Genomic DNA, 25,648 nt, shown 5'->3' on the forward strand with positions numbered 1-25,648 from the left:
GTTTGGGGAGCGTGCCAGGTGCCCTTGACCTGGATTGGCCACTGTCGGTGACAGGATGCTGGGCTAGATGGACCTTTGGTCTTTCCCAGTATGGCACTACTTATGTACTTATGTACTTATGATATTCACATTGCTAAGCGCTAATATTCAACATGAGATAGCTGGTTATCTCTGCTGAATATTAGCACTTAGCGCATAGCTGCTAACAGGCTATATCTCGCAATATAGCCAGCTGTCCGCAAATATTCAAATACTGTCCAGCTAAGTTTAGTGGCCAAATTGGATAATCTAACTAGCAGTCCTATCTTTGCCCGCTATAAACTTGATCAGCTAGTGTTGAATATTGACTTAGCCAGTTAAATTTGAGCTGGCCAAAAAAAGAAGGATATTCAATGCCAGTCACTGGAAACGGCCTGGCATTGAATATCCGGGGTCTGCACCAGTCATGACACTTAAGCGGTGCCTCTATTTAGGCATGCTGAACAACAAGTTATAGAATTGTCTCCATATGACTAAATGCCTCACTGACAGCTCAGTGAAAACTGTAAGCATTTATTAAAGTAAAAAACCTCTTTAAAACTGATATGTAGTCAGGATAAAAATAGAATCCTTCAGCCTTTCTTAGTTAGAGAAAAACAGGTTTTGCTTTTAGGCAGAAGATTTGCTTTGCTTTTGCAAGATTGATCTTGGTGAATGCTTGTCACTCTAGGATCTCTAAATTTAGTGTGACCAGCAACACTAACACGAAGGGCCACAGTGTAAGGGGAGATCATACTCCAGAGAGCTCAGTTCACCTCGGTCATCACAGGTGTCCTTGAAAGACTGTCACATGCCAGCAAAGTCGAAGTAATAACTGATATGGCAGCTAACCAGCAATCTGAAATACTCACCTTTCAATTCTGAACAAATGAAAGGCTAGAACAGTAGGACCTGATGCCCAGGCTCACAGCATCCTTCTAAATCTCTGCACCTGAAAGCATTTAATACTCACAAATTCTATCACAGGGAGTTAAGGAGGAAAGGTTGGAAGCTTAGTATCCCCTTCCTTAAACCCTATTATTGAATATAGAATTAATCCAGAAACTATTTCCATTTTAAAAAAATGTACTGGTTAGTATTCAGCTTCCAGCATGCCTGAGCTATGTCAAGACACCTGCATTGAATATTTGGGCATGACTAGGTATGTGCTGGCCACCAGAACCTATGTGGATCCCAACCAGTATTCTACCAGGAAATGTATAAGACACTTATGGATCTGTCTGTTCCTCTAACCCCCACCCTCCCCAAAGATCCTCTAGGCACCCTTAGGACCCTAGTAGTCTAGTGGGGTGATGGTGCAGGAGCAGTCCCTTTTCACTTCTGCCCCATCTGGCTCCTGGTTCAAATTGCAGTGCTGACCCCTAGTGGTGGTCTTGTGGTATTACTACTAGGGGGTTAGCCTTTAGTGTGGTCCTGTCTGGTCACTTAGCTATGCACTGAATATGACCTTTGCCTGCATAATTGCCAGCTTCTCCATGACTCCACCCCCTGGACTGCCCCAGCACTGCTCAGATCTCATCTGGATGATCAGAACCGATATTCAGTGGCACTGCCCAGTTAAATATCACTGAATATCAGTGGCTGGCCCACTCAGGGTGATCTAGGCAGGCAGGAGTCTCTCTTGCCTGCTTAAATCACACTGAATATTGTCCTCTTAATAACTAAAAAGCAAAACAAATAAGTGCACACCAATCAGTGAGGGTTACTTTCATGTATTCCGTTATTATACGTTTGCAGGGTGGTGGACTTGGGAGTAACATGAGGAAATACTTTTTCATGAAGAGGGTGTTGGAAGTCCAGGGTAGGTAGTGGAGACAAAAACAGTGGTGGAATTTTGAGGTTCATGAGATGGACAGGGAGGATCCCTGTGCAGAAGGAGGATCGAATCAGAACAAGGCTTGGATGACTTTGCGTTTTGAATGGGACATGGAGGAGTGTATTCTGCATGGAGTGGTGGGTACAGTTCTCGCCGCCGCCGTGTTGGGCAGACTGGATGGACCATGCAGGTCTTTATATGCCGTCATTTACTATGTTACTGTGTGTGTGTTGTATTTGAAAGGTTGAGAGAGGTGGATCAAGGATTTTCTAAATGTGTGACTTGATCTCCTTAATTTCAAATGTAACTGCCTCACGTGTCCCTGCATCGATGGAGCAGGATAACTGAGGAACTCCTGTGATCCAATACTCCTTTCCCCCAAGTGTAGCTTCAAGCTAATTCCAATAAGGGGGATCACTATCTTTCTAAGCCTTTAGGGTTGGAACTTGGCATTTACACAATGATTGGTCCAAGAAAGAAAATGATTTATTGAAAATAAGGGTCCAGTGATGACAATTTGATACTAAGTACACCCCTGGGATATGAGTTCAGTTAGGTAGATAAATACTGTTTTCAATTATAATGTCAGTCACCCTCAGGACTTCCTAAGTCCATTCCAGACATGAATGGAAATGATTTTTATAGTCCTACTATCAGGGATAGTCCCTGGCACTTGTACTCAAAAGATGAAGATATCTTTCCTTGTTCTTTGTCTGTCTGTGTGCCATAAGGTCAACCTTCTATTTATTTGTTTATCCATCTATATACCACACAACATTGAAATACATGAAGAGAGTTCACATAGTCCAGAAAGCGTGAAAATAACAGAAATATTTTTAAAAGGTTTTCCTTAGCATCCCTCCAAAAAGGACAAAATCATCATAACAATATAAACAGGTATCTTGGATTCCCTGTAATTCTTGTGAATGGTTGGCTAGCCTCAGGGGTGTAGCCAGACATCCAATTTTGGATGGGCCTGAGCCAAAGTGGGTGGGCGCAAAAACCCTGCCTCCCCACCTGGCATCTCTCCCTCCCCCTTCCCCACCCAGGTGGTCGGGTGTCTCTTAACTCTCCCCGCCCCTCTGTATCTTTGAAAGCTTTCATTTCTTTGCTAGCAGAGAGCAGTGACTCATACCTGCTGCTCGTACCGGCCTTGAGCCTTCCCTCTGACTTGATCCCGCCTATGCGGAAATAGGAAGTTGCATCAGAGGGAAGACTCATGGCTGGTGCGAGCAGTGGGTATGAGTCACTTGTGGGCCAAGTAACACCATGTAGATTTTTAGCCACATGTGGGGGGGGGGGGGGGGGGGGGGAGAGCAAGTTTCAGACAGTTGATTAACATAGATTAAATATTTTATATTTACATGAATCACTGAAATATCTGCGGAAAAATGCTCTTATAAATTTGTGTATCCATATAAGTGCATGTGCCTTACAACACTGCACATACTTAAACACACTTCATACATAGGTGTACCCTGGTGCAGAGAGTAGGCAGAATTGCAATGCACATACATATTTTATGAAAGACAGTTCATCCATGGCTAGAATGCACACACAAGGTTATTATAACTTCTTTGGAATAGGCTAGTTCTGGTGCCTGTTTATAAAGGCCCATAGACACTTATGCTGTCTTTTTAAAAGAGGAATAAATTAGGTGCCGCCTTGTAAAATTACCCCCAATATATATGAAAATACCCAAGTGATTGCAGTTTCATTGCAAATAGAATGAGTCAAAGCATGTGGGTTTTTTTTTTATAATGATTTGTAAATGTTGTGATTTTGGTGTTGTCTTTCTATTTGATACGTTGCCTGGTCTGAAGAATATTTTTTTCTTTTTTGCTCTTTCCTCAGCATCTGACAGAAGTGAAACCTGATGGGCTTATCAATGAGGCAACACGGTACAGTATTGTTAGAGATGGTGGACAGCAGTATTGTCAGTAATATATAATACAGGTTCTATGCATTTCTTCATCTTTTTAGTTCCATTTTATTAGCACATTTCAAAAATATGAAAACCGCTGTTAACTCTGGATATTTGACTTGCTGTCATGGTGGTTTTGATTATCCTTGTGACTCTGGGCAAGTCACTTAACTCTCCATTGCCCCATGTAAGCCGCATTGAGCCTGCCATGAGTGGGAAAGCGCGGGGGTACAAATGTAACACACAAAAAAAATTTATGGTATCAGATAATTACACATCAAGAGGCCTTTGTGTTAAAGTGTGTTGATGTTCGGTATAGCAATAATGTATGTTGAATGCACTGTTACGCACATTACATTATTTTGTGCATTACTGGTGCTTTTAAGTCGTTCAGCTATCACAAATGTCAACATAAACTTTGACCAAAATAGGTAATGAGCTACATACTTAGGTAAATTGACTTATTCTCTGTGAACATATAGTAAAATAATGCACATTAAAATGTGTGAATATTTGGACTTCCGGTGACGCCATGCTCAGGAGCAATCACTGAGTATCACTCTCTGGCTGCCTCCTCTTAAACCCCCTCGCTTATATAAAACCTTGCGGCGCTAATTGTTAAAATTGATGGGGGAATATCTGTGGAGTCCAGTGGGCACCTTTCTAACTCACTGCTTGCATGGATGGCGTCCAAATATCTCCACAAAGAGAGGGACCGCATTAAGCCTGGAGAAGACAAGATGGCGGCTCCCTCCAGCTGGCTGCATCTCCCATGAGGATGGTTTGGATCATGGAGGTGGTGGCGGAGGTCACCACAGCAGTCGAGCCACTCTTTGATAGTTGCCTGTCCCCCATTGATCATAAGTTAGAGAAGATGCAGGAACACTGGGAAACACTTAACAGAGACTTTACTCAATACCAACAGTGAACCAGTGATTTGGAGGACCGGTTAAGGCTTTGAATGACCGGCAGGCAAAATTACTAAACACTGCGGCCAATTACGAAGAGAAGTTGGATAACCTAAAAATAGTTTGTGGCGTAACAACTTAAGGCTGGTAGGTTTACTTGAGTCTGTTGAAGGTAAGGAATTAATTGGCTTCCTGGAGGCTTGGTTTACCAAGGACGCGCTTGCCTGAATACTTGGGACATGTTCAAGTGGAGCATGCCCATAAGCTTGGGCAGAGACAGAACATGGCTACCCGACCTCAAGTGGTCATGTGCTGCTTGTTGAATTACGTGCATAAAATGGACATCCAGAATGCTATTAGAAGCAGGACTTCACTCACCTATAACAACAAAAAGGTACTTTATAGTATATTAAAATTTGCTAGACTGCTCTAGCTGCCAAGGCAGAGCAGAGTGGTGTATAATCTGCAGTTTATATTAGAAAAGAAAGGTACTCAAATAATGACAGGAAAGATAAACATTCATACCATACCAACAGAGAAATAAGGAGAACACACAACAGGGAGAGTAAAATAAACCACCTCAAGCTGAAAAGTCCAATCGGGCTGTCTCGCCAAAAGCTTGTTCAAAAAGCCACGTTTTCAGGGAGGGTTCACTATGGAGGGAAAAGGGCAGATTTTTCCAGATGTGGGGTGAAAGAAAAAAAAGAAGGCACAATGTCGATTGGACTCTAGGTAAGCGAGCTTAGGGCTTGGGAAAAACAGTTGATGATCATTTATTGAACGAAGAACTCTAAAGGGGGAATACGGAATAGTTAGACAGGAGAGCTAATCGGGGGTACCGAATCTAAAAGCTTTAAAAATCAGTAGTCCTATTTTCGAAGTTATCCAGTAATCAACAGGGAGCCGATGGTGATGTTCAGAAAAGGGGTAGTATGATCAAAGCAGTGGGCATGAGTGAGCAGATGGATACCTGTGTTTTGTAGGGTTTGTAATTTTTTTTTATTGAGGAATGTGATAAGCCTGAGTAAACAACATCACAGTAGTGAAGGCGGGAGGTGAAGAATGATAGGATGAGGGCGTGGAAGTCATTGTGGTAAAAAATAGCGGATGTAGCGGCCCAGCTTCAGAATTTTGCTTCCGTCTGCACAACATTGGGTGAATGCAAGTTGCATTTTGCCTTGCTCTACCCAGCTTGCTTAAGAGTGCTGCACCAAGGCAAGGCCCATATCTTTGATACACCTGCTGTGGCGTGTAGTTTTCTGGACCATCTTCAGGAGCCCAGTACTTCGAAAGCAGCCAACCTATGAGAGAAGGTAGCTAAGGAGACGAGATGATGAACGCTGTATGAGCCCTATGGTTGTTTTTGGCTAACGCCCTGGACAATTTCGCATCACAAGGATGACCACTGGACTGCTTGCTTTTGTTTGACCCTCATGGAGAGCCGTTTGGCTAGACCTGAGACCCTAGTGTGGGTCCCTGCTATGTCCTGGAATAGCGTGGGCCTGATGTTTTTGCTGGATCCTCCTATGGCCATGGCCAGTTCTTAGCAGCCAGTGGTCAGTGATTCTGAGCCCTTGTGACTCGCTTGGTGCTTAAAGGTTGAAGTTTGGATGTTAATGTGGGTTGCACTAATTACTTTTACCCTGACTTCGAGACCTCAAATTGATTTCATTTGAACTCCAAGGACAGTGAAATCTTTTGTGGATTGCATTCATCTGCCCCCAATTGTGCCTTTGGGTCTAGGATCCCTACAAATGGATATTACTTTTTTTTTTTTTTCCTTTTGGTGCATGGGACACTGACAAACACTCAGTTTCAGACTTTTATGCTGTCCCTTAGCCCTATGCTGCAATAGGGTCCCTGCATTTGGTTTGATCATGGAAGTACTGTTAACTTTACCTACAAGGATTTCATGTGGCAGTGTTAAGTGTTTTCCCTCCCCCCTTATTTTTTTTTAAATTAAATTTTATATCATGTCAGAAACTCAGCTTAGGTTTGTTGTGCTGTCTATTAGCCCTATGATGCAATAGGACCTGATTTTACGTTTTTTTTTTTTTTTTGGAGGGGAGGTATTTTTATTTGTTTGTTAGCGGTGGACTCTACTTGAGGTTTGTTTGTTTTTTTTTTTACTTGGTTTGCACTAAGTTTTTTCATTATTTTCTTTGACGCTGGAGACACTGCCAATCACTCAGTTTCAGACTTTTATGTCTTCCCTTACCCCTATGCTGCAATGAGGCCTACGCATCTGGTTTGGGCATGAAAGAACTGTTAATTTTAACTGCAAGGATTTCCTGTGGGATAGGAGGGAGTGTCCTTCTGTGGATTAAGAATTGGTTATTGGACAGAAAACAGAGGGTAGGGTTAAATGGCCATTTTTCTCAATGGAGGAGGGTGAATAGTGGAGTGCTGCAGGATCCGTACTGGGACCGGTGCTATTTAACATATTTATAAATGATATGGAAATTGGAACGATAAGTGAGGTGATTAAATTTGCAGATGACACGAAACTATTCAAAGTTGTCAAAACACATGCGGATTGTGAAAAATTGCAGGAAGACCTTAGGAAACTGGAAGACTGGGCATCCAAATGGCAGATGAAATTTAATGTAGACAAATGCAAAGTGATTCATGTTGGGAAGAATAAAACAAGTCATAGTTAGCTGATGCTAGAGTTCACTTTGAGTCAGCAGTCAAGAAAAAGACCTAGGTATTATTGTAGACAATATGCTGAAATCTGCCCAGTGTGTGGCAGCGGCCAAAAAAGCAAACAGGATTATAGGAATAATTAGGAGAGGGATGCAAAATAAGACCAAAAATAATATAATGCCTCTGTATCGCTCTATGGTGCAACCTCACCTTGAGTATTATGTTCAATTCTGGTTGCCGTATCTCAAAAAAGATATAGCAGAATTAGAAAATGTTCAAAAAAGAGCAGCCAAAATGATAGAGGGCATGGAACTGCTCCCGTGTGAGGAAAGGCTAAAGAGGTTAGGGCTCTTCAGCTTGGAAAAGAGACAGCTGAGGGGGGATATGAGTGAAGTCTACAAGATCCTGAATGGTGTGGCGTGAGTGGAGGTGAATTGATTTTTTTTTTCACTCATTCAAAAAGTACAAAGACCAGGGGACACTCAATAAAATTGCATGGAAATACTTTTAAAAGAAATAGGAGGAAATATTCTTTCACTCAAAGAATAGTTAAGCTCTGGAACTCACTGCCGGAGGATGTGGTAACAGCAGTTAGCTTATATTGGTTTAAAAAAAGGGTTGGACAAGTTCCTGGAGGAAAAGTCCATAGTCTGTTATTGAGATGGACATGGATAAAGCCACTGCTTACCCTGGGATTGGTAGCATGGAATGTTGCTACTAATTGGGTTTCTGCCAGGTACTTGTGACCTGGATTGGCCACTGCTGGAAGCAGGATACTGGGCCAGATGGACTATTGGTCTGACCCAGTATGGCTATTCTGTTCTCCCCACCCTTTTTTTTTCTTTTCTTCTTTTTCTTCCTTGTCTTCTTTCTATTATGCTTTGCTATCAATTCACAGCTGAACAAGCTGAGAGCATCAGAGGATACAGAAATATATATATGTATGTGTATGTATATATAACCTATTGAGTGAGATGAAAAGGTACCAAAAGTGAGGATACAAATTTGGGCAACTTTAATTTTCATGTACTGTAGGGTCAGTATATTTTAAGTTTGCTATTTTTCAGATGCATTTTTCCAAAAAACATACTATTTTATTGATATTTCTCTTTTTAAAAAAATATGTAATTCATATCTGGAATTTTGTAGAATTATGCAGGTGATACCCCTCTATCTTATAGTATAAATAAGTCATGTACCCCATGTGTGGTAACTTTTTCTCTCAGTAGGTCACGCGTATATAATATATATATAATGCATGCATAGTGCAATGCATGCATGTGTATATATATTATAATTAATATATATATATATATTAATTATAATTTTTATTATTTTCAGGACAGCTAAAACACAGATATTTATACCGAACAACAACAAAAGCCACCATTGATAATCCATAGATACAAAGCAAGCTAAACCCCATCTCCCTCTCTATATACTTTTTTTTAACTCAAGGGCAGTACTCTGGCATGTTTCCATTTTTTAACAAAGAGGGAGGAGTGAATTTTTATTGTGTAAGATGGGATGTTTGTATAACGGTACACTTTTTATTTTCCTCTCTTTTGAAAAATTTGTTCAGGCAGGTTGCACTGGCAGATCTAATACTCATCAATAAAACAGACCTGGTTTCTCCGGAAGAACTGACTGCAGTAAAGAGAACTCTTGGGTAAGAAGCAAAGTGACATTCATCACTGTTTGTAATTGTCACTTTCATCTCACTTCTGCTAAGGCTTTCAGCTCTTTAATCAGGGCACTTATTACAGCAGAACCACTGGCGAGCTCAGAGTAATTTTATACAGGTCGCCAAGACAGAAGAGGCAGAAAGGTGCCTATTTTATAGAAAGAGATAGGCATATATGTGTCTTTATAAATACTAGCATTAATTCCACAGAAGGTTTGGGTAGCTCAGTGGCGTAGCTACAGGGGGGCCACAGGGGCCTCAGCCCCCCCAAATCAGCTCTGGGGCCCCCCGGTTTGGCTACCGGGGTCCCCAACCCCCGCCAGCTGAAACATTTGTCCCGTGCTGGTCTTGCTACATTGCCTACCCTTCTTTTCTCTGAGTTGTGCTGTGTGCGTTCATTTTAGGGAAAAACGCTTCAGCTGGCAGGGGTTGGGGACCCCTGCCAGCCAAGGTACCATTTCAGCAGTGGCCGGGGGGGGGGGGGGCACGGTGGAGGTGGAGCGGCAGTAGCAGCAGGGGGGGGGGCAGCAGCAGCAGGGAGATGGGCCAAAATGTGCCCCCCTCCCCACTTTGGGCTCTGGCCCATCCTTCTGTCAAGGTCTGGCTACACTCATGTACATTTACACCACCTCAAGAGCACGAATAATTGTATGTATATATATAATTGCAACACTGCCCATGCTCCACCAGAGTGGGCCCTTGAGCATGAGTAGAATTGAATTGATTTTTTTTAACTTGTTCCAAAAGTACAAAGACACTCAAGGAAGTTACATGGAAATATTTTTAAAACAAGTAGGAGGAAATATTTTTTCACTCAATAAATAGTTAAGCTCTGGAATTCTTTGCCAGAGGATGTAGTAATAGCAGTTGTGTATCTGGGTTTAAAAAAGGTTTGGACGAGTTCCTGGAGGAAAAGTCCTTAGTCTGCTATTGAGACAGACATGGGGAAGCAATTGCTTGCTCTGGGATTGCTAGCATGGAACGTTGTTGCTAATTGGATTTCTGCCAGGTACTTGTGACCTGGCTTGGCCACTGTTTGGAAAACAGGATACTGTGCTAGATGGACCATTGGTCTGACCCAGTATGGCTATTTTCTTATGTACTGTACTGAGATAAATGGGTAGTTCAAAGAAAACATTGCAATGCAACATTTTTGGTCCAGCTTGGTGGCCCAGTGCTAATGTGCAGGCCTTTCTCTCTCTGAGTCATTTTGGGATTCCAGAGTTTATAGTCCCTAGGGGAAGGTATAAATGGGAATGATGTTGCTGTCAAGTGATAACACATACTGACCAGAGATGGGATCAGAGAAGGAGCCCTGTTGCATGGCCTCTGGCTGAGTACTGCAGTGACTGGGCTAAAATAAGTTGGGAGGAAATATAAAATAAAGGGAAGGGAGGAAGTGACATCATTACCAGTGATGGGAGTCTAGTTGGTGAGTTCCAATGGGAGATGTATTAAAAACCCTGCTAAGTTAATCATTCTCCGTTATCAGTGGATGGACTGAGGGGAAGATCCCTGTTGATGGGAGGGTATAGAGATGTGGGCAGAAAACTTGAGCAACCTTAAAACGTTCTTTCAACTGAGCGGCAAGGAGCAGTCAGGAGAAGCAGATGGTACTGAGCAGGTGCTGGATAGTGTGCCCGTTTTTGGAGGCAGTAAGAAGGGTTATATGGCGTCCAAGGTCACCATAGCCCGTTGGTTGCGGGAGGCCATCTCTTCGGCATACGTGGCATTGGGCAAGCAAGCCCCTTTGCAAGTTAGTGCTCATTCTATGCGAGCTCAAGCTTCCTCCTATACAGAGTCCTGTTTGGTTTCTCTGGAAGATATTTGCAGGGCAGCTACATGGGCTTCGGTCCATACATTCACTCGTCATTATTGGGTGGATGTGGCAGCTCGACAAGATGTGGTGTTTGGCTCGTCGGTGATTTCTGCCGGGTTGGGGGTGTCCTGCCCTACTCGAGGACTGCTTGGATACATCCCACAAGTCTCTGGATTGATCTGTGGGACGCCATTGAAGGAAAAATTAATTCTTACATGATAATTTTCTTTCCATTAGTCCCAACAGAGGCCCACCCACCTGGGTTTACTGTCTGCGGTTTTGTTGCGGTTGGTTAGTTTTTTTGGAGTTCCGTTGTTCTGAATGTTCCTTTGTTTGATTAAAAAATAAAATAAATAAATATAGAAGTGGTGCAAGTATGTTGGGCAATTGGTCTGACAATGTCAGGAGAGTTTTCTATTTGTTTCCATTCCACTGTTTTGCTATTGTTCATACTGAGGTTCAGTTGGCTGCACAGGTCCACATATAGCAAACCTCGAAGGTTCTCTCTATCTCCACCTGCTGGTAGAGGGACACAACACACAAGTCTCTGGATTGATCTGTTGGGACTAATGGAAAGAAAATTATCAGGTAAGAATTAATTTTTCCTTAGTGAGTAATGCATAAAGAGGTTTTCCATGACTGTAATATGTGCCATTAGCAGCCACTGAGGACCCTATGCAAATATTTTACAGTGAGGTCATTAGTATTCTAATGAACATTCCAGGCGATGCACAGCTCCAGAATACCTGTCTCTAACAAGTTAACTTTACGGCTGCTCTGGAGCTGTCGGAAGAAGAAGAAAACACAAAACAGGCCGCTGCGAATTGCCTTTAGTTGTCTTAGCTTTGTCTCAGAATACTGAGAAGCTGAAGGCAGCATCAGCCGCCAATAAGGGGAGTGAAGTCCACTGAGCTTTTTTTTTCTCTGCCTTCATCTGCTGGTTGGGGGACAAAACCCACTCATCTGCATTGGTCTGGGAGGACTCAAGAAAGGAGATTAACAGGTAAGTTCAAATTTCTCCTTCTGCAGTATCTTGTTGCTAAATGAATCTGTAGCCAGATTAGAGATTTAGATTTAAATAATAAATTATGTTTAAAGAAATAAAATGAGAAGGGTTTAGTCTATGTACTGCTATAATGCATAGATGTCAGATATTTATCATTCAAAGTTGTCCTTATCCCTTACAGAAAACTGAAATACTAGTGAATTCTCAGCCTCATTTCTATATATTTTTTTGTTTCAGGTCTATAAATGGTCTTGTCCAGACAATAGAAACCCAAAGATCCAGGTACTGTGTTTCTTTTCTTTGTTGTCTATATGTAGGGATGAAACAGAGTTGTTGCAGCCTTTTTTTGCTATCCTGAGCAAATGATTGCTGTGCTTCCCCCTTCAATAGTAGCAGTGACAGCATACTACTGTTAATTCTCTGTGTGTCAGATCAATGGAGCTCACTACTATTGTCAATGTGTTGGATCTTGCAGTTTGCTCTTGCCATAGAAATCTAGTTTTTAGGATTGTGTACATAGTGAAAAGATTTGTATTAGAGAATGACACAGGAGCAGTGAACAGACGTTAAACCGTGGGAATGGAAGAAAGTTTCTAAGTTTTACCACGGGTGCAAAAAGAGGTTATTTCCTCACCCCGCAGGAGCGGTAATAACCCCTGCACCCGTAGTAAAACGGACGCCTACCTTTTTTCTATCCATTCTGCAGTGTTCACTCATTGCTGCTTGCTTCGCCTCCTCCAGGCTGCTTTAGCTGCAGGGCAGGCAAGACACTCATCTACTAGTGTGACTTTATCACTAAGAGGATCCCTGATTGGCCTCTCTTGAGTCACTTCAAATTTATTTACAATTCCCATTGGTGCAGCTCAGAGAGTCATCAAAGGAAAGGACTGCCTCTCCTTTGTGGACTCGCAGGGCAGCGCACGGCATGTGCAGGGAGGGAGGACAGCCAAGAGAGAGAAGACTCAGACTTTTTTCCCCCTGTTCTGAAGAAGCCCTCCACTGTTCTCCGGTCAAGCTCTGTCTGTCTTAGGTAGCTGGTAAGCCTTATAATTTCCCTGTAACCATCTCTTCCCCTCCCCTTGCACTTAGGTTAGCAGAGGAGGAGGACAAAAAAAGATTTTTTTTTTGTTTCCTTAAGGGCTGCTAAATCCCTCCCATTCCCACAGTGTGAAATCACCTGACCGACCCCCCCCCCCCCCACCACCACCAGTACGGCATCTCCCTTCCATTCCCCTGTCCCAGCATTTCCCTTCTATCCCCCTCCCTTTCTCTTCCTCCCGAGTCCCAACCTGTCCAACATGTGCTGCTCTCTGTAGTTTGTTTACCAACTCCAGTCTCCTCCCCCTGGTGCACTCTCTGGTTAGCGGAGGAGGGCAAAAAAAGATGTTTTTTTTTGTTTCCTCTATCTAAGAGCTGCAGTGCTAAATCCCTCCCTTTCCCACAGTGTCAAATCCCCTAACACCCCACCACCACCACCTCCTCCCTCCCTCCCTGTCCGACATGTGCTGCTCTCTGTAGTTTGTTTACCTTACCATCTCCTCTCCTCCCCCTGGGCCTGATATTGTGGATGACTTTCTATTCATCCACGGATTTAAAAAAAAACAGAACAGAGAACCCTTAGCTTGAGTATAGGGAGTGCTTTATATTTGCTGAATGGAAGCAGGGAAGGGTGTTTCTTGTAGTGGGTCAGGGAGGGAATGTAGGGAAGGGGATCAATTGGTGAAAGCAGGGGAGGAGGGAGGGAAGATGGGGGGGATGTATCTTCTATTTTTGCTTTATTATTATTCATTTTTATACTGTAATAAAAATATATAAAATCAACTGTTGAGGCTTCTATGGATGGTGACAGAGTTCACGGGGAAGGGGTGGGGATGGGGACAGTGTTCGTGGGGACAAACTTAGTCTCCGCATCATTCTCTACTTTGTATCCTATTTCTTTTCTTAAAGTATGTTTTCTTGGTATTCTGTGTGGACTCATTTGGTTTAGGGTGGAAAATCAGAGAATGAAAGGATTGTAGTGAACTTGTACATGACCTGGCTTTGCTTGAATAGCCCGTCGCATCACTTGAAAAGGGTCAGTTCTGTACATCTTTCCCAAATGTAGGGTGGTGGATGTGGACTGTTTGTCCTTGGTAACTCTGCTTCTGTAAGTGTGTGTGTGTTTGGCTGCACTAGAAAAATTAAGTGGGCTGACCAGAGAGGGCAATATTTACTTAATTTTTCACATATGCATATTTGATTATTAAAAATTGTATTTTACTCTATTTAAAAAAGAGGTAATTTCCTAACATATTCATGTGTCCAGTTAATTTGGTATTTTTATGTGTCAGTGGCCAGGATCTTAGTGTTTAATGCTGAAAAGGGGGATGGAAAATAAGGGAAGGAGAGTGGATCTGTGGCTCAGGGAAGGAGATGGAGAATGGATCTCAGACTGGAGGAGCAAAGAGGGTAAGCGATGAAGGGAGAGTGGAGGGACTGGTTAAGGGTAACCAGGGAGTAGTGGAAGGGAGAAGGCAAGAAAGAGGGGATCATGGAGTGGGAGACAGGCCGATTCCTTCTCCTCCACAATCCCACTGGCACTGAATATTGTCGGCACCCAAATGGAATGGAGGAGTGGCCTAATGGTTAGTGCAGCGGGTTGCGGACCTGGAAACAGCTGTTTGACAGTCGGCAGTGGGTTGAGATTCTGACACACCAGGTTCAATTTCCTTTGCAGCTTCATGTGACCCTGGGCAAGTCACTTAGCCCTCCATTGCCCCAGGTACAATATATGTAACTTAGATTGTGAGCCCATTAGGGACTGTACAAAGTACCTGTAATAGAAATTTTAAACCGCATAATCACCTCAGGGATCACTCGCGGTATATCAAGTGTTTAAAATAAATAAATAAAAGTAAACTCCCAGCTCATCCCCAACTACACTTAGCCTCCCCATTGTATTTTTAATAGTTCATTCACCCTGTCCCCACTATGCTGTACCCCTTTTGATCCCCTCACTCTCATCCTGCAGTCATTCATATCCTTCACTCATTCTGTGCTTCTCCCTTCAGTTCCTTCAGTCTCTTGCCCTCCTCCCCATACTTCCTCATAAGGCGTTGACGGAAGGTAAATGCGGCCACTGGAGGCCACTAGTGCCACACTAGAGCCCATATTTACTTGTGCAGAATGATCAGAGGGCTCTAGTGCAGCAAACAATGAGTGCGCCAGGGAATACCGCAAAACTCATTTAAATGACATTTAAATGAGCTCATTGGTGTTCCCCACCCTCATGATCAGAGAACTGCACTCTGATGCTCCCGCACTCCTACCACCTTAACCCTACGCCAGTTTGGAGCAGGTATTAGGGTTAAAGGGAGAGCCTCCCCCCTGCTCTGGCAAGGCAGCCCAGGTTGTTAGTGTCAGCCCAGACTGTTACTGACAGACCCAGGGGTTCAGTGAACCCCCCCCCCCCCCCATCAGAAAGGCCCCGGACACCACACTCAAATACAAAACACCACCCTAATGGTCCAGTGGGACTCCTGTCCTCGCTGCCACCGCGGGACCAGTGTGATCCACAACAGAGGGCCCAACTTGAGCTGCCCCTCCCAAATGCTTTCCATGGTGGGGTAGTGGTGGAGTGGTGTCCGCAACCCAACCCCCTCCCCAGTACCTTGAAAGTTGAAGGAAGAGGTACTAGCACTCCCTCCTTCTCAGTGGGCTCCACTTAAAAATGGCAGCGCCCTGCCCAGTGTATCCTGGGATGCATGAAGCAGGGTTTAACTTCCATATAAGGGAACGCCCCCAGAATAGTCTGTTTTGCTTTAGGCGCTAACCAGTGATTTTCAGCTGCACTAACTGGTTAAATGCCACAGAAAATGACTGGTTAGCCCCGAACAAGCGATTTAATAGGCCAGGAGTCATTTCTGGCAGGCTAAATCACTTTGAATATCAACCCCTTTGTTTATTGGTGGGATTCATCAAGCAGCTATGTATTTTGTTTGGTAAATTGCTACTGTGTTGCATGGAATTGCCACACACACACACACACACACACAATGTATAATTTTATAAAGTTATTTTCATGCATATGTGGCTATAAATCATGCATGCGGTATTTTTTCCTGAACATTATTTCTCTGTTTTCTTTTAGAGTTGACCTCGCTCATGTTTTAGATTTGCATGCTTTTGACAGCTTTTCAGGAATCGGGTACAGTATTGTTTTTTCTTTATGTAAAAAATAAATTTTAAACTATAAAGTGGCAATGGATGCCCAGGAACTTAATGCAGTTTGTGCTATAGCTGGCTCCAGGTATCCTGAGTGTAAGCTGGCAATATACTGAGCTCTTTGAGTGTTTATTTATCCTGCTCTTTTGAAAGTGCTGGTGCGTGGAACATTAAAGGGATACCTGTTTGAATATTTTTTTTTTTTTTTTAATTTTGTCTTATTGATTTTTATTGTATTGTGTTTTATGATTTTACTTTATTGTTTACTGCTTTGATAGTTTTAAAAAGAAAATTTATTTATGCAATTTTAATCAAATAACACGATTGATAGTTTTTATTAACTTGTAGGTGGTATATAAATATTAGCTTAAACATTCATACATTTACATATTTATTAGAAATGAAGGCAAACTTTTGTAGTGCAACAACTTGATACATCTGTGACTTACTTTCAAGAATTATATAGAATCTTTAAAAACAAAAACAAAAAAATCTTTATTGAGTAAAAATAAAAGAAACACAAAAGCTAACCAGTTGATAACATGCAGCGGTCAGCGTTGTTTGAAGTGCTGATCACTGTGGGCTGAATTAGACCCAGATATTCAGCACAGGGCCTAATCTGGCACTGAATACCCCAAAACTCTCATGGCTGCCAGAGATTATCCGGGTGTGACAGATATTCAGTGCTGGTACCCAGATAACTAACCAGGCATAGTTAGGACTGCTTTTTATGTGGTCCTACTTGCCCAGTTATCTGGGCACTGGCATCGAATATCTGTGGTGCCTGTATAACTTCCAGGTGTGCCTTGACTCCAGCCCCAGACTGACCTAGTGCTAACTGGATAGTGCCAAAGAAGTCAGAGCTGATATTTAGCAGCGCTTTCTGATAAGTGCCTCCAAATATTGTTATGGCTAGTTTTGGGGTGGCTTTGGGCCTGTAGGCTGTAGGGAATTAGGCTTTGCTTCCTAGCTGTCCAGGCCAGGCCTGAACTGTATTTTTTAGGAGAATTAAGTTGTCAGCGTTATTGATCCAGGCTGGTGTACCGAAGATCATTGCAACATGACCTCCATGAGAGTAACTTTCAGATGTGCCTCCATGCTATTTGTGTGGGTACTTTTTTTTCTGTGAAAACTTGCACTTCCAAATAAGCATATAGGGCTAATCCAGTAAATGGTGCTCAAAGTGGATACTGGAAAAATTCAGTGCTAAGGGTGATTCTATAAAGGGTGCATGCTCTTTATAGAATCAGGCTTAAGCACCAATCTCATGCGTAACTTTGGGCTCTAGACTTACGCCTGCTGAAACCAGGTGTAAATGCTGGCACACAAGTTAAGTGTGCTCAAGCAGTATTCTCTAATGCACATGTAACGTTTTGGAACACCCCTGACATAGTAAAATATCTATAGATGAGAAATATTCTATATATTCTATATATGCATCCACATTTGTGTCATATCTTTTCATGGCTTTTTTGATGTTTTGTACTAAGATTTGGAAAATAGATTCTTAATTTGAGCAAGTTTGTGCACATCTTATTATTTCCAAAATATATAATTAGAATGGTTTTTGAATCATATTTTATCATATCTTTTTATTGACCATGGGTCATTCCAACTATATTAAATATATTTTATGTCTCACTAATATATACATTTATACACATTTTATTTTGTTCTGTACATGTATATACATTTGTGTAATTCATTTATATCAATTTATAGTTGATATGTTTCTAAATACTTATTACACGTTTACTTTCTTTATTTTATATACATTTTGTGTTATAACATATTTGTCATTTTTATTGTACCCATTATTAGGAAATACAGTTTTCTGTTGTATTTAGTTTTGCATATATTTTATTTATTTATGTATATTCTACATGTATATTGTTTTGTATTTGATTTGTTTTTAACTTTTATTATAAATACACATTTTTAGACTCCTGATGCAGGGCTAACGGCCAAAACACAACATTGTGGCTAGTCTTCGCACTTCAATAAACTCCTTTTACCAATATACATCTTCCAGTCTTTGGTATCCTTGATCACCCTCCAACTTTTATAGCCTTGCCCCAGTAACCATTCACAAAATAGCTAAATAGAAATTTTGTAATCTGCTTTATTGCATTTCAGTGAATTTCAAAATTGTGCCTATTTTCAGTTTGCAGAAGAAACTACAGCATGTGCAATCCACACGACCGCATCTAGATAAGGTAATGATCTGACCAGCTGCTTTCAACTTTTAGAGATCCTTTTACTAAAGTGCGGTAAGCAGCTACCATGTAAAGCAGTGAATGGAACTGTTAGTGCACGGCCGTGGGAACAGTTAAGACACTGGCGTGGCAGCATATGCTAATTCACATGCTAACTGCATCCAATGGAATAGGGTGGAGAATAGACATTCACTACATCTTGCTGTTAGCACGTGATAACTTACCTACTGTCTTTGATGCTGACCTGGATTGGCCACTGCTGGAAGCAGGATACTGGGCTCGATGGACCATTGGTTTGACCTAGTATGGCTGTTCTTATGTTGTTAATAGCAGCAGTGCACTTGCTGCCTCCTGAATAAGAGGTTGTAACTGCATCCACACCATCACTGCACTTATCATGTGCTGTAACTCCATGGAAAGATGTAAGGAACACTTCCAGATGTTACAGCACAAGCTTTTCAGTTATCATACAGTAATTTGGGCTCTTACCACATAGTAAGTGCAAACATTTTCTGCACTTTAGTAACTCAAACTGTTTTAATTAAAGTGTATGAAGTATATGTTGTTGAAATTACAGTTATGTAAAAATCATAGAAATACATAGAAAAAGATAGAAATACATTGAAAAAAGAGAAATACAATCTATATATTTCTATGTTTTTTTAATTTCTTGATTTTCCATCATTAATATGTAAACAAAGCAAATACATAATGATAACTTACAGTCCAGTTGCACCATAATACCTAGGCTGATTTCAGCATAATGTTTCTCTATTACAAGACTGCAGTAGATAACCTCTCCCGTCCCTCTTGGTATCAGGGTTAGATATTATACATTGCACCACACTCCATCCTTCTGCCATAAACTCTGCCTTAGTTAGCAAATGCCACCCACAAACTGTTATCCTCCATTTGCTCACTCATTTACATATTTGTCCATTTAGGTATTTATTACACCCTTTACTTTGGGGACTGAGATATTCCAAAGCTGTTTCAGTATGGCTTGGATGCTCTCCACTGCTCTGATTTCATTTCATCGATCCCCATCCTCTCTACCCCATCCTCTCTACTATTAAGAGTTGAATTAATTGACACCTCCATTAAGCCATAATGTAGGCTTCCTTTACCCCAACCAGTTGACCAATATACATTTGGAAGCTAAAAGCAAGGCCTTCAGAATAAACCCATGAAACCTCTAGGGAGCCTGAATGCCAAAAAGCACAAACTTGGGGGGGGTCATTGGGATCATGATGTTTAGAGAAAGATTGTCCGCATTTCCCACAGTATGGCATTCTCCGTGATCCCTCTTACACCTCTATTACCCACTTTTAAAGCCTGTTCCTTCCCCCTCCATTCTGTCTCCTTTCTTTTTTTTTTTTATTTGTCTCTTTCCTTCTTCTCCTGTCCTATTATATATTATAGTTTCTTTCATCATACTAATATTATAATTAACTATTTGGAAGCTCTCCTGACAGGCTCCCTTGGTTTGCAAATCCTGCTTCCAGCTACACACTGATTTTGTATAGTGACTGGCATTGAATATCTGGTTCAGTATTCAGACTTAACCAGACATAGATTAACGGGCAAAGATAGGACTGCTTTTTATGTGATCTTATTTGCCTGCAAAGCCAGGCCGGTTAATTCCGAATATTGAGACTTAACCGGTAACATCCCCAGAATGCCCCCAACATCATCTGATTTATTTTTGGCACTAGCCAGTTAAATGCCACTGAAAATGACTGGTTATGCATCGAGATGCAAGTTAACCGATCGGCGGTTATTCCTAGCCAGTTAACTCGCATGGAATATCAGCCAGCAGATAAATAACAATAGGGAGAGTGGACAACCATATCTAGTTTACCTATGTAACCCATAGAGTGCCGTATGCTTCCCATTAAACAACACAGCAGCCTCTGGGTTCGTCTATAAGGTTTTACTGGCCTGCAAGAATATAATGCCCAACCCAATCACTGTAGAATCTAAAACAAATAGGGTCAGCTCACCCCGTCAAAGGCTTTTTCAACATCAACATCAACTATCAAGCTTTGCCAATTCTCCTGCTGACAGGTCTCCATGGCAATTAGCAGTTTTCTTACATTAACTACCACTTGTCTACCTTTCACAAACCCAACCTGCTCACTTATTTTTTTTATTTTATGTTAGCCATATGTTAGTCTGCTTTATCTAAGCAATTGTAGTCAGCTTAAAAAAATAATATAATCAGGTGGAGGACAATAACATGAAATTAAAATAAGCATAAGAAATAAGCCAAAATAAACTTCAGAATGCTTAAAAGAATAAAGGGCGGAGCAAGATGGTGAGTGCCACAGTCATCATCTCATGCTGTTTCCTTTCCTTTCCGTTTCTTTGGTAATTTTGGGGAAAAGGAAAGGCGGTAGAGCTGTCCAAAAATCGATTTGAATCGATTTTTGATTCATTTTGGATGAATCGATTCGTTTTGCAAAAAAATCGGGGATCCCAATTCAGGATTTCCCCACCTCCCTCCCTCTTAACCCGCTGTCTCCCAAGCCGCTGCTTCCCTCTCTCCCGCTGTCACCCAAACCACTGTCGCAGAAGAAGTCTCTGTATTGGCGTGCAGCCAGTACAGGAACTGACATTAGGGGGCAGGACCGGCAGTCAAGCCAAACAAGGAGATTTAATACAGAATGGCCAGATTTCAGTGAGGATATCCTGTTTCCTGATGGGTTCATCTTCTTAACTGTTGTAATCTGCCTTGGGAAGCTTGATGTTAAAAAGATAATGGAATATATTGAAATTAAATGGAAGTAGAATTAAACTCTCCTTTCATTGAGGCACATGGAATCACATATTCATCTGTTTTGTAGAAGTTTACCTTTTAGATACACAAATAGATTATTCTGTTTTTGAACATGTTTCAGATGGCTCTCCGACCGTTCCCCAAGCGCCCCTCCTAAGACCTGGTGGCTCACTATTTCAATCTAGCTGAATCAAATTGAATCAAAAAATTTTTTTTAGCTGACTCAGACAGCTCTAAAAGGTAGTAACCGAAGGAACACAATACCTCCACTGATGATACCCAGTTGATCATCATTTAAGGAGCTTGAGTTCTGCAGATTTGTCTGGACTAGTGCTGCTGGGAGCATTGAAGGATCCCACTGTAATGGCATCTCCCTAGGTTTCAAAGACATTGTTGAGCAAGGATGAGAGAGAGCTGCCACCAAATTCAGCCTTGAGAGGAGCTTCGAGCACTCTGGAATAAACAGGACCCCACCACGCTGAGTTACCTACCAGGTATGCGTGTGTGGCTGATGGTGGAAGGTGGTGATTCCCCTCCCAGTGAACCTATTCAGTAGTCTTATGTACAGGAGAGTCTAAAAGGGAAGAAAGAAGATTCTCTCCAAGTATTTGAACCCTTCAGTAATATCTGGTCTGCAGTTGAGGGCCTAGGTAAGATGTCTCTTCCATTCTCTGTATTTCATGCATGGAATCAAGGCTTTGAGTCTAATTTGAAGGTGTAGGAGCAGAGGTTAAAGAAATTGACTAACTGTGTGGCAGTTGTGGAGACTAAAATGGTCCATAGTATTCTTCATATGGTCTTTGGTATTCTTCATAAAGCATATATGGGATGAGACTTAAATATCTCAATACATATACTTTGGAAGAATGGTGGGAGATATGATAGAGGCATTTAAATAATTCAGTGGCATAAATGCACAGGAGACAGATCTCTTTCAGCTGAAAGAAAGCTCTGGAACACAGGGGTATAGAATGAAGGTGAAAGGGAATATTTCAGGAGTAATCTCAGCAAATACTTCTTTACAGAAAGTGTAATGGATCCATGGAATGGTCTCCAAGTGGACATGGTAGAGATAAGGAATGTATTTGAATTCAAGAAAGCATGGGACAAGCACAGAGGGATCTCTTAAGGGGGGAGGAATGGAGAGTGGATTAGTAGTTGGTATGGGCGGCTATATGGTCTTTATCTGCTATCATTTTTCTCTGTTTCTAATCCTATATAATAATTTGCACCTCCAACATTCCATCGCTGTTTGGCTGCCTGGGTTCGTAACATCTCATGACGTCAGCCAGCCTCCAGCATTCCATTCCCCCTCACCGCCCCACCCTCGCGTCAAAACGTAATGACGTCAGAGGGCGGAACAGTGAGAGGGAAGGGAACGCTGGAGGCGAGCTGACGTCAGGATATTACCAACGGAAGGGAAGCCAGCCAGGCCAGCCAGAAAACGATGAGGTACAAAGGAAGAGAGAATCGCGGCACATCAAGGGGAGGGCAGAACAGAATCGATGGGATGGGAGGAGAGGACAGGAGAGAAGAGAATCGCGGGACACAGATGGGAGGGCAGGGAAGAGGAGAATCGCTGGACATGGAGGGGAGGGGATGGGAGGGAAGGGAAGAATCGCTGGACATGGAGGGGAGGGCAGGGGAGAGACAAAAAATCGCTTACAAGAGAGCCTTCCTAGGGCCCGTTTCATCGTTGAGGAAATGGGCTGGGTTCCACTAGTTGTATATAATTGCAAGAAGAGATGTCCACCTGCTAATGGTGCCTAATGTGCAGCATTTTGTTACTTCCTATTATTGTATGATTGGATGAGGGATGAGGAGGGATGGTCCAGAGCAAGCTAGTGGGGTATGCCTTAGAGCAGAAGGGAAAAGTGGGAATACAAGAGTGTCACTGTTTCTGAATAATCTGCCCCCTCCCTGTGCAGAATTCTGCATGGCAAGTGTAGCATTCTATGCAAATTCTATTTGAGTGGATGCCCAGGAAAATAATAGCGGGGCCAAAATGGAGTTCTGTGAAACACTGTGGAGAAACACATGGATTACAGAAAAAGCTGAACTAGGAAGTTTTAGCCATGTAGAAAAGAGACAAACCATTTGAACATGTTTCCATCTAGACCAAGAAAGGCCAGATGGGATACTAGTAAAGAATGATACAAGACTGACTACAGTACAGATCAGGAAGAGCTATAATGAAATTATGACATTCTTCCTGGCATCCAGGTAGAGGTGGGTCTCGGTCATCAAGGCTATCAGAGTGAATTTGGTACTGTGCCCCATATGAAAACCCAGGTGTCTTGAGTGCAGAGCAAATGACTTTAAGTGGTCACTCAGTTGCCCAGAGACAACTTTTCTGAGAACTTTCTGGAAAAAAAAGGGAGGTTGGACACTCAACAATAATGAGAAATAATGTGTGGATCCAGTTCTGGTTTGTTTAATTGTGGGCAAATGATTGTTGATTTACATTGTTTTGGAATAGTGTCCAGAAAAAAAGCAAGCAGCGGTGCAAGAAGTCCAAGGTGCAACAGATGGTAAAGGAATGGAGATGGAGATACCAGTATAGTGGACAGGAGAAAATATATTGAATAAACACAAACACAAAATGGCCATGTTTTGGCCGATACCTGCATCAGGGATATAATTTTCTAAAGGTAAAATAAAGCCTGATGCCTAAAGATTCTAACCAGCATTATAAATATTATTTACATTGGATGTTTGTAAAATAATGAGAATCACTGTTTGTTTATAAACAATATACTGATGTCTCATAGTCTCTGTTCCTTTACCACCTGTTCTTCCTGAACTTTCTTGCAGCAGGTCATCTTGTTGATTGTTCTGGAATATACACAGAAGTCAGGCTTGCAATGGCCATTGTAAAAATGGATGTTATAGTTGGCCCAAAACTGGATTCTTAATGAATTTGGCCAGCAAAGGATCCAGAGGAGAAGTAGAGAAAAGGCTGACAATGTTGAAGTTAAAGTTTTCCTAGAGGTTTATCAGATTAGAAAAAGTAGGGCTTAAATTATGTAGGTTTAGTCTAGAGATAGTGGATAAAAACAGTAGAAAACTATCAGAGGATGTAGTGAACTAATAACTAACAAGCAATTCTGTTGTAAGTCAGGGATCTTAAGCAGCTGAAAGTAGCAAACTTCCCAGATTGTTGCAGAGTGTTAAATTGACTACATTGGGTTCTGGATGTGCACAGTTAAGAGGCAATTGCAAAATGCTGTTGAGTAATTCGCATGTGTGAATCAGGATTTGAAAATAATTCTTACTACCTCCATTTTATATGCCAGATATATAAGTTTGTTAACTTGAATCCTGTCCTTATGATATTTCCTGTCAGTATACCAGACAGGCCTTTTTCATTTCTGAAGGCTATGATAGGATAGTCATAATTAGATCAAATTAGACATTTCCAAAGGAGAGCAAACTTATTTAGGGCTGAGATCAAAATTTGTGCCAGCTGGAGGCTAGGACATCTAAGATTAGATTGTACAACTGCAAAAGGAAGTGGCAACGTTCTCCAGCAAGCTCCTCAAGATTAATAATATTTTGTCTTCTAGTGGCCCTAATACTAATCCCTAGGGGTTGCCCAAACATAAGGAGGGAAAATTAAAGAGCACTGGGCTGTGCTCAGTCTAGAACAAGGCTGTAGTTCAGATGTTACTTCCAGTTATCCTGACTGGAAAGAAAAAAACAAATCTAAAGAATGATCAGCTCTTTGAGAAGATGTCTGGGCTTGTTTACAAAAGTCAAGAGCATGCATGACGTATTCAAACTTTACACTGGTTGATCTCACAGGATTTTTGGCATTCATATTGAAGTTGCCCAGTATAACCCAATTAGGAAAACACAAAGCAACATTGTGCGTTAAGGAGGAAAGGTCTTCAAAAGAAGCTATTATTGATGGTGGTGATAAAGAGGACAGTGAGAGTTGACTGAATTCAGCTGAACAAGAAGGACTTTCAACGACGAAAGGGTTTCAGGCTTAATTTCAATGAACTGGAGGTGATTAGGAAATAACCTAACCACCGTTCATGAAGGAAAAGGGGGGGGGGGGGGTTGATGAGAGCTGTAAATGGGAGGCTTATCCTCCTTCAGCCATGTTGAGGATGCTTAGTAGATCTACCCATACTTCTGGTTCCATGAGAGGGTAGCAGGGATACTTGGACAACTTCATCTTAGTAGAGGAGTGAGGAACCTGATTAGAAGCTTGGGGTGATGAGATAGAGGTCCTGAAATGGTGCAGTGAAGGGGAGTGTGTCTGTCTGATGGCTGCAAATGGCATGATTGGCTAAGGGTAAGGTCGCAACCCAAAAATGGCCAACAAAGCAGCAGGCAGTAAACAGCTCTTAGCTGCATTACCTTACTCAGAAGACATCTGCAGGAGCACTCAAAGGATCCCATCCTGCTGCTTGGGTGTGCATGGCAGTGATACAGAGCCACCACAGGTCTTTGAGTGTGCTGACATTGCTGCTAGGAAAGGGCTAGCTGTGAGAGCCAGGCAGAGGCAGCAAGCAGGTAGTAACACAAGAGCTGGGGAAACCTAAGAACAAAAAGAGACGCTGATTAGGGGAGTACACACAAGGGGTAATCTTGTAAAGG

At 42.0% G+C, this 25,648-nt stretch overlaps 1 protein-coding gene across 2 annotated transcripts in view; it reads left to right on the forward strand.

The window, feature by feature from the left end:
• LOC115463383 (COBW domain-containing protein 1-like) overlaps positions 1-25,648 on the forward strand; it is a 79,674-nt gene that overhangs the window by 44,633 nt on the left and 9,393 nt on the right. For both annotated transcript variants that reach the window (XM_030193835.1, XM_030193834.1), the window contains exons 8-12: positions 3,710-3,756; positions 8,916-9,002; positions 12,080-12,124; positions 15,972-16,028; positions 18,210-18,261. In XM_030193835.1, coding sequence (XP_030049695.1) covers positions 3,710-3,756; positions 8,916-9,002; positions 12,080-12,124; positions 15,972-16,028; positions 18,210-18,261 — 288 coding nt within the window. The remainder of the gene's footprint in view (positions 1-3,709; positions 3,757-8,915; positions 9,003-12,079; positions 12,125-15,971; positions 16,029-18,209; positions 18,262-25,648) is intronic.

This window comes from Microcaecilia unicolor, chromosome 2 (assembly GCF_901765095.1).
Source record: "Microcaecilia unicolor chromosome 2, aMicUni1.1, whole genome shotgun sequence".
NCBI classification, from domain to species: domain Eukaryota; kingdom Metazoa; phylum Chordata; class Amphibia; order Gymnophiona; family Siphonopidae; genus Microcaecilia; species Microcaecilia unicolor.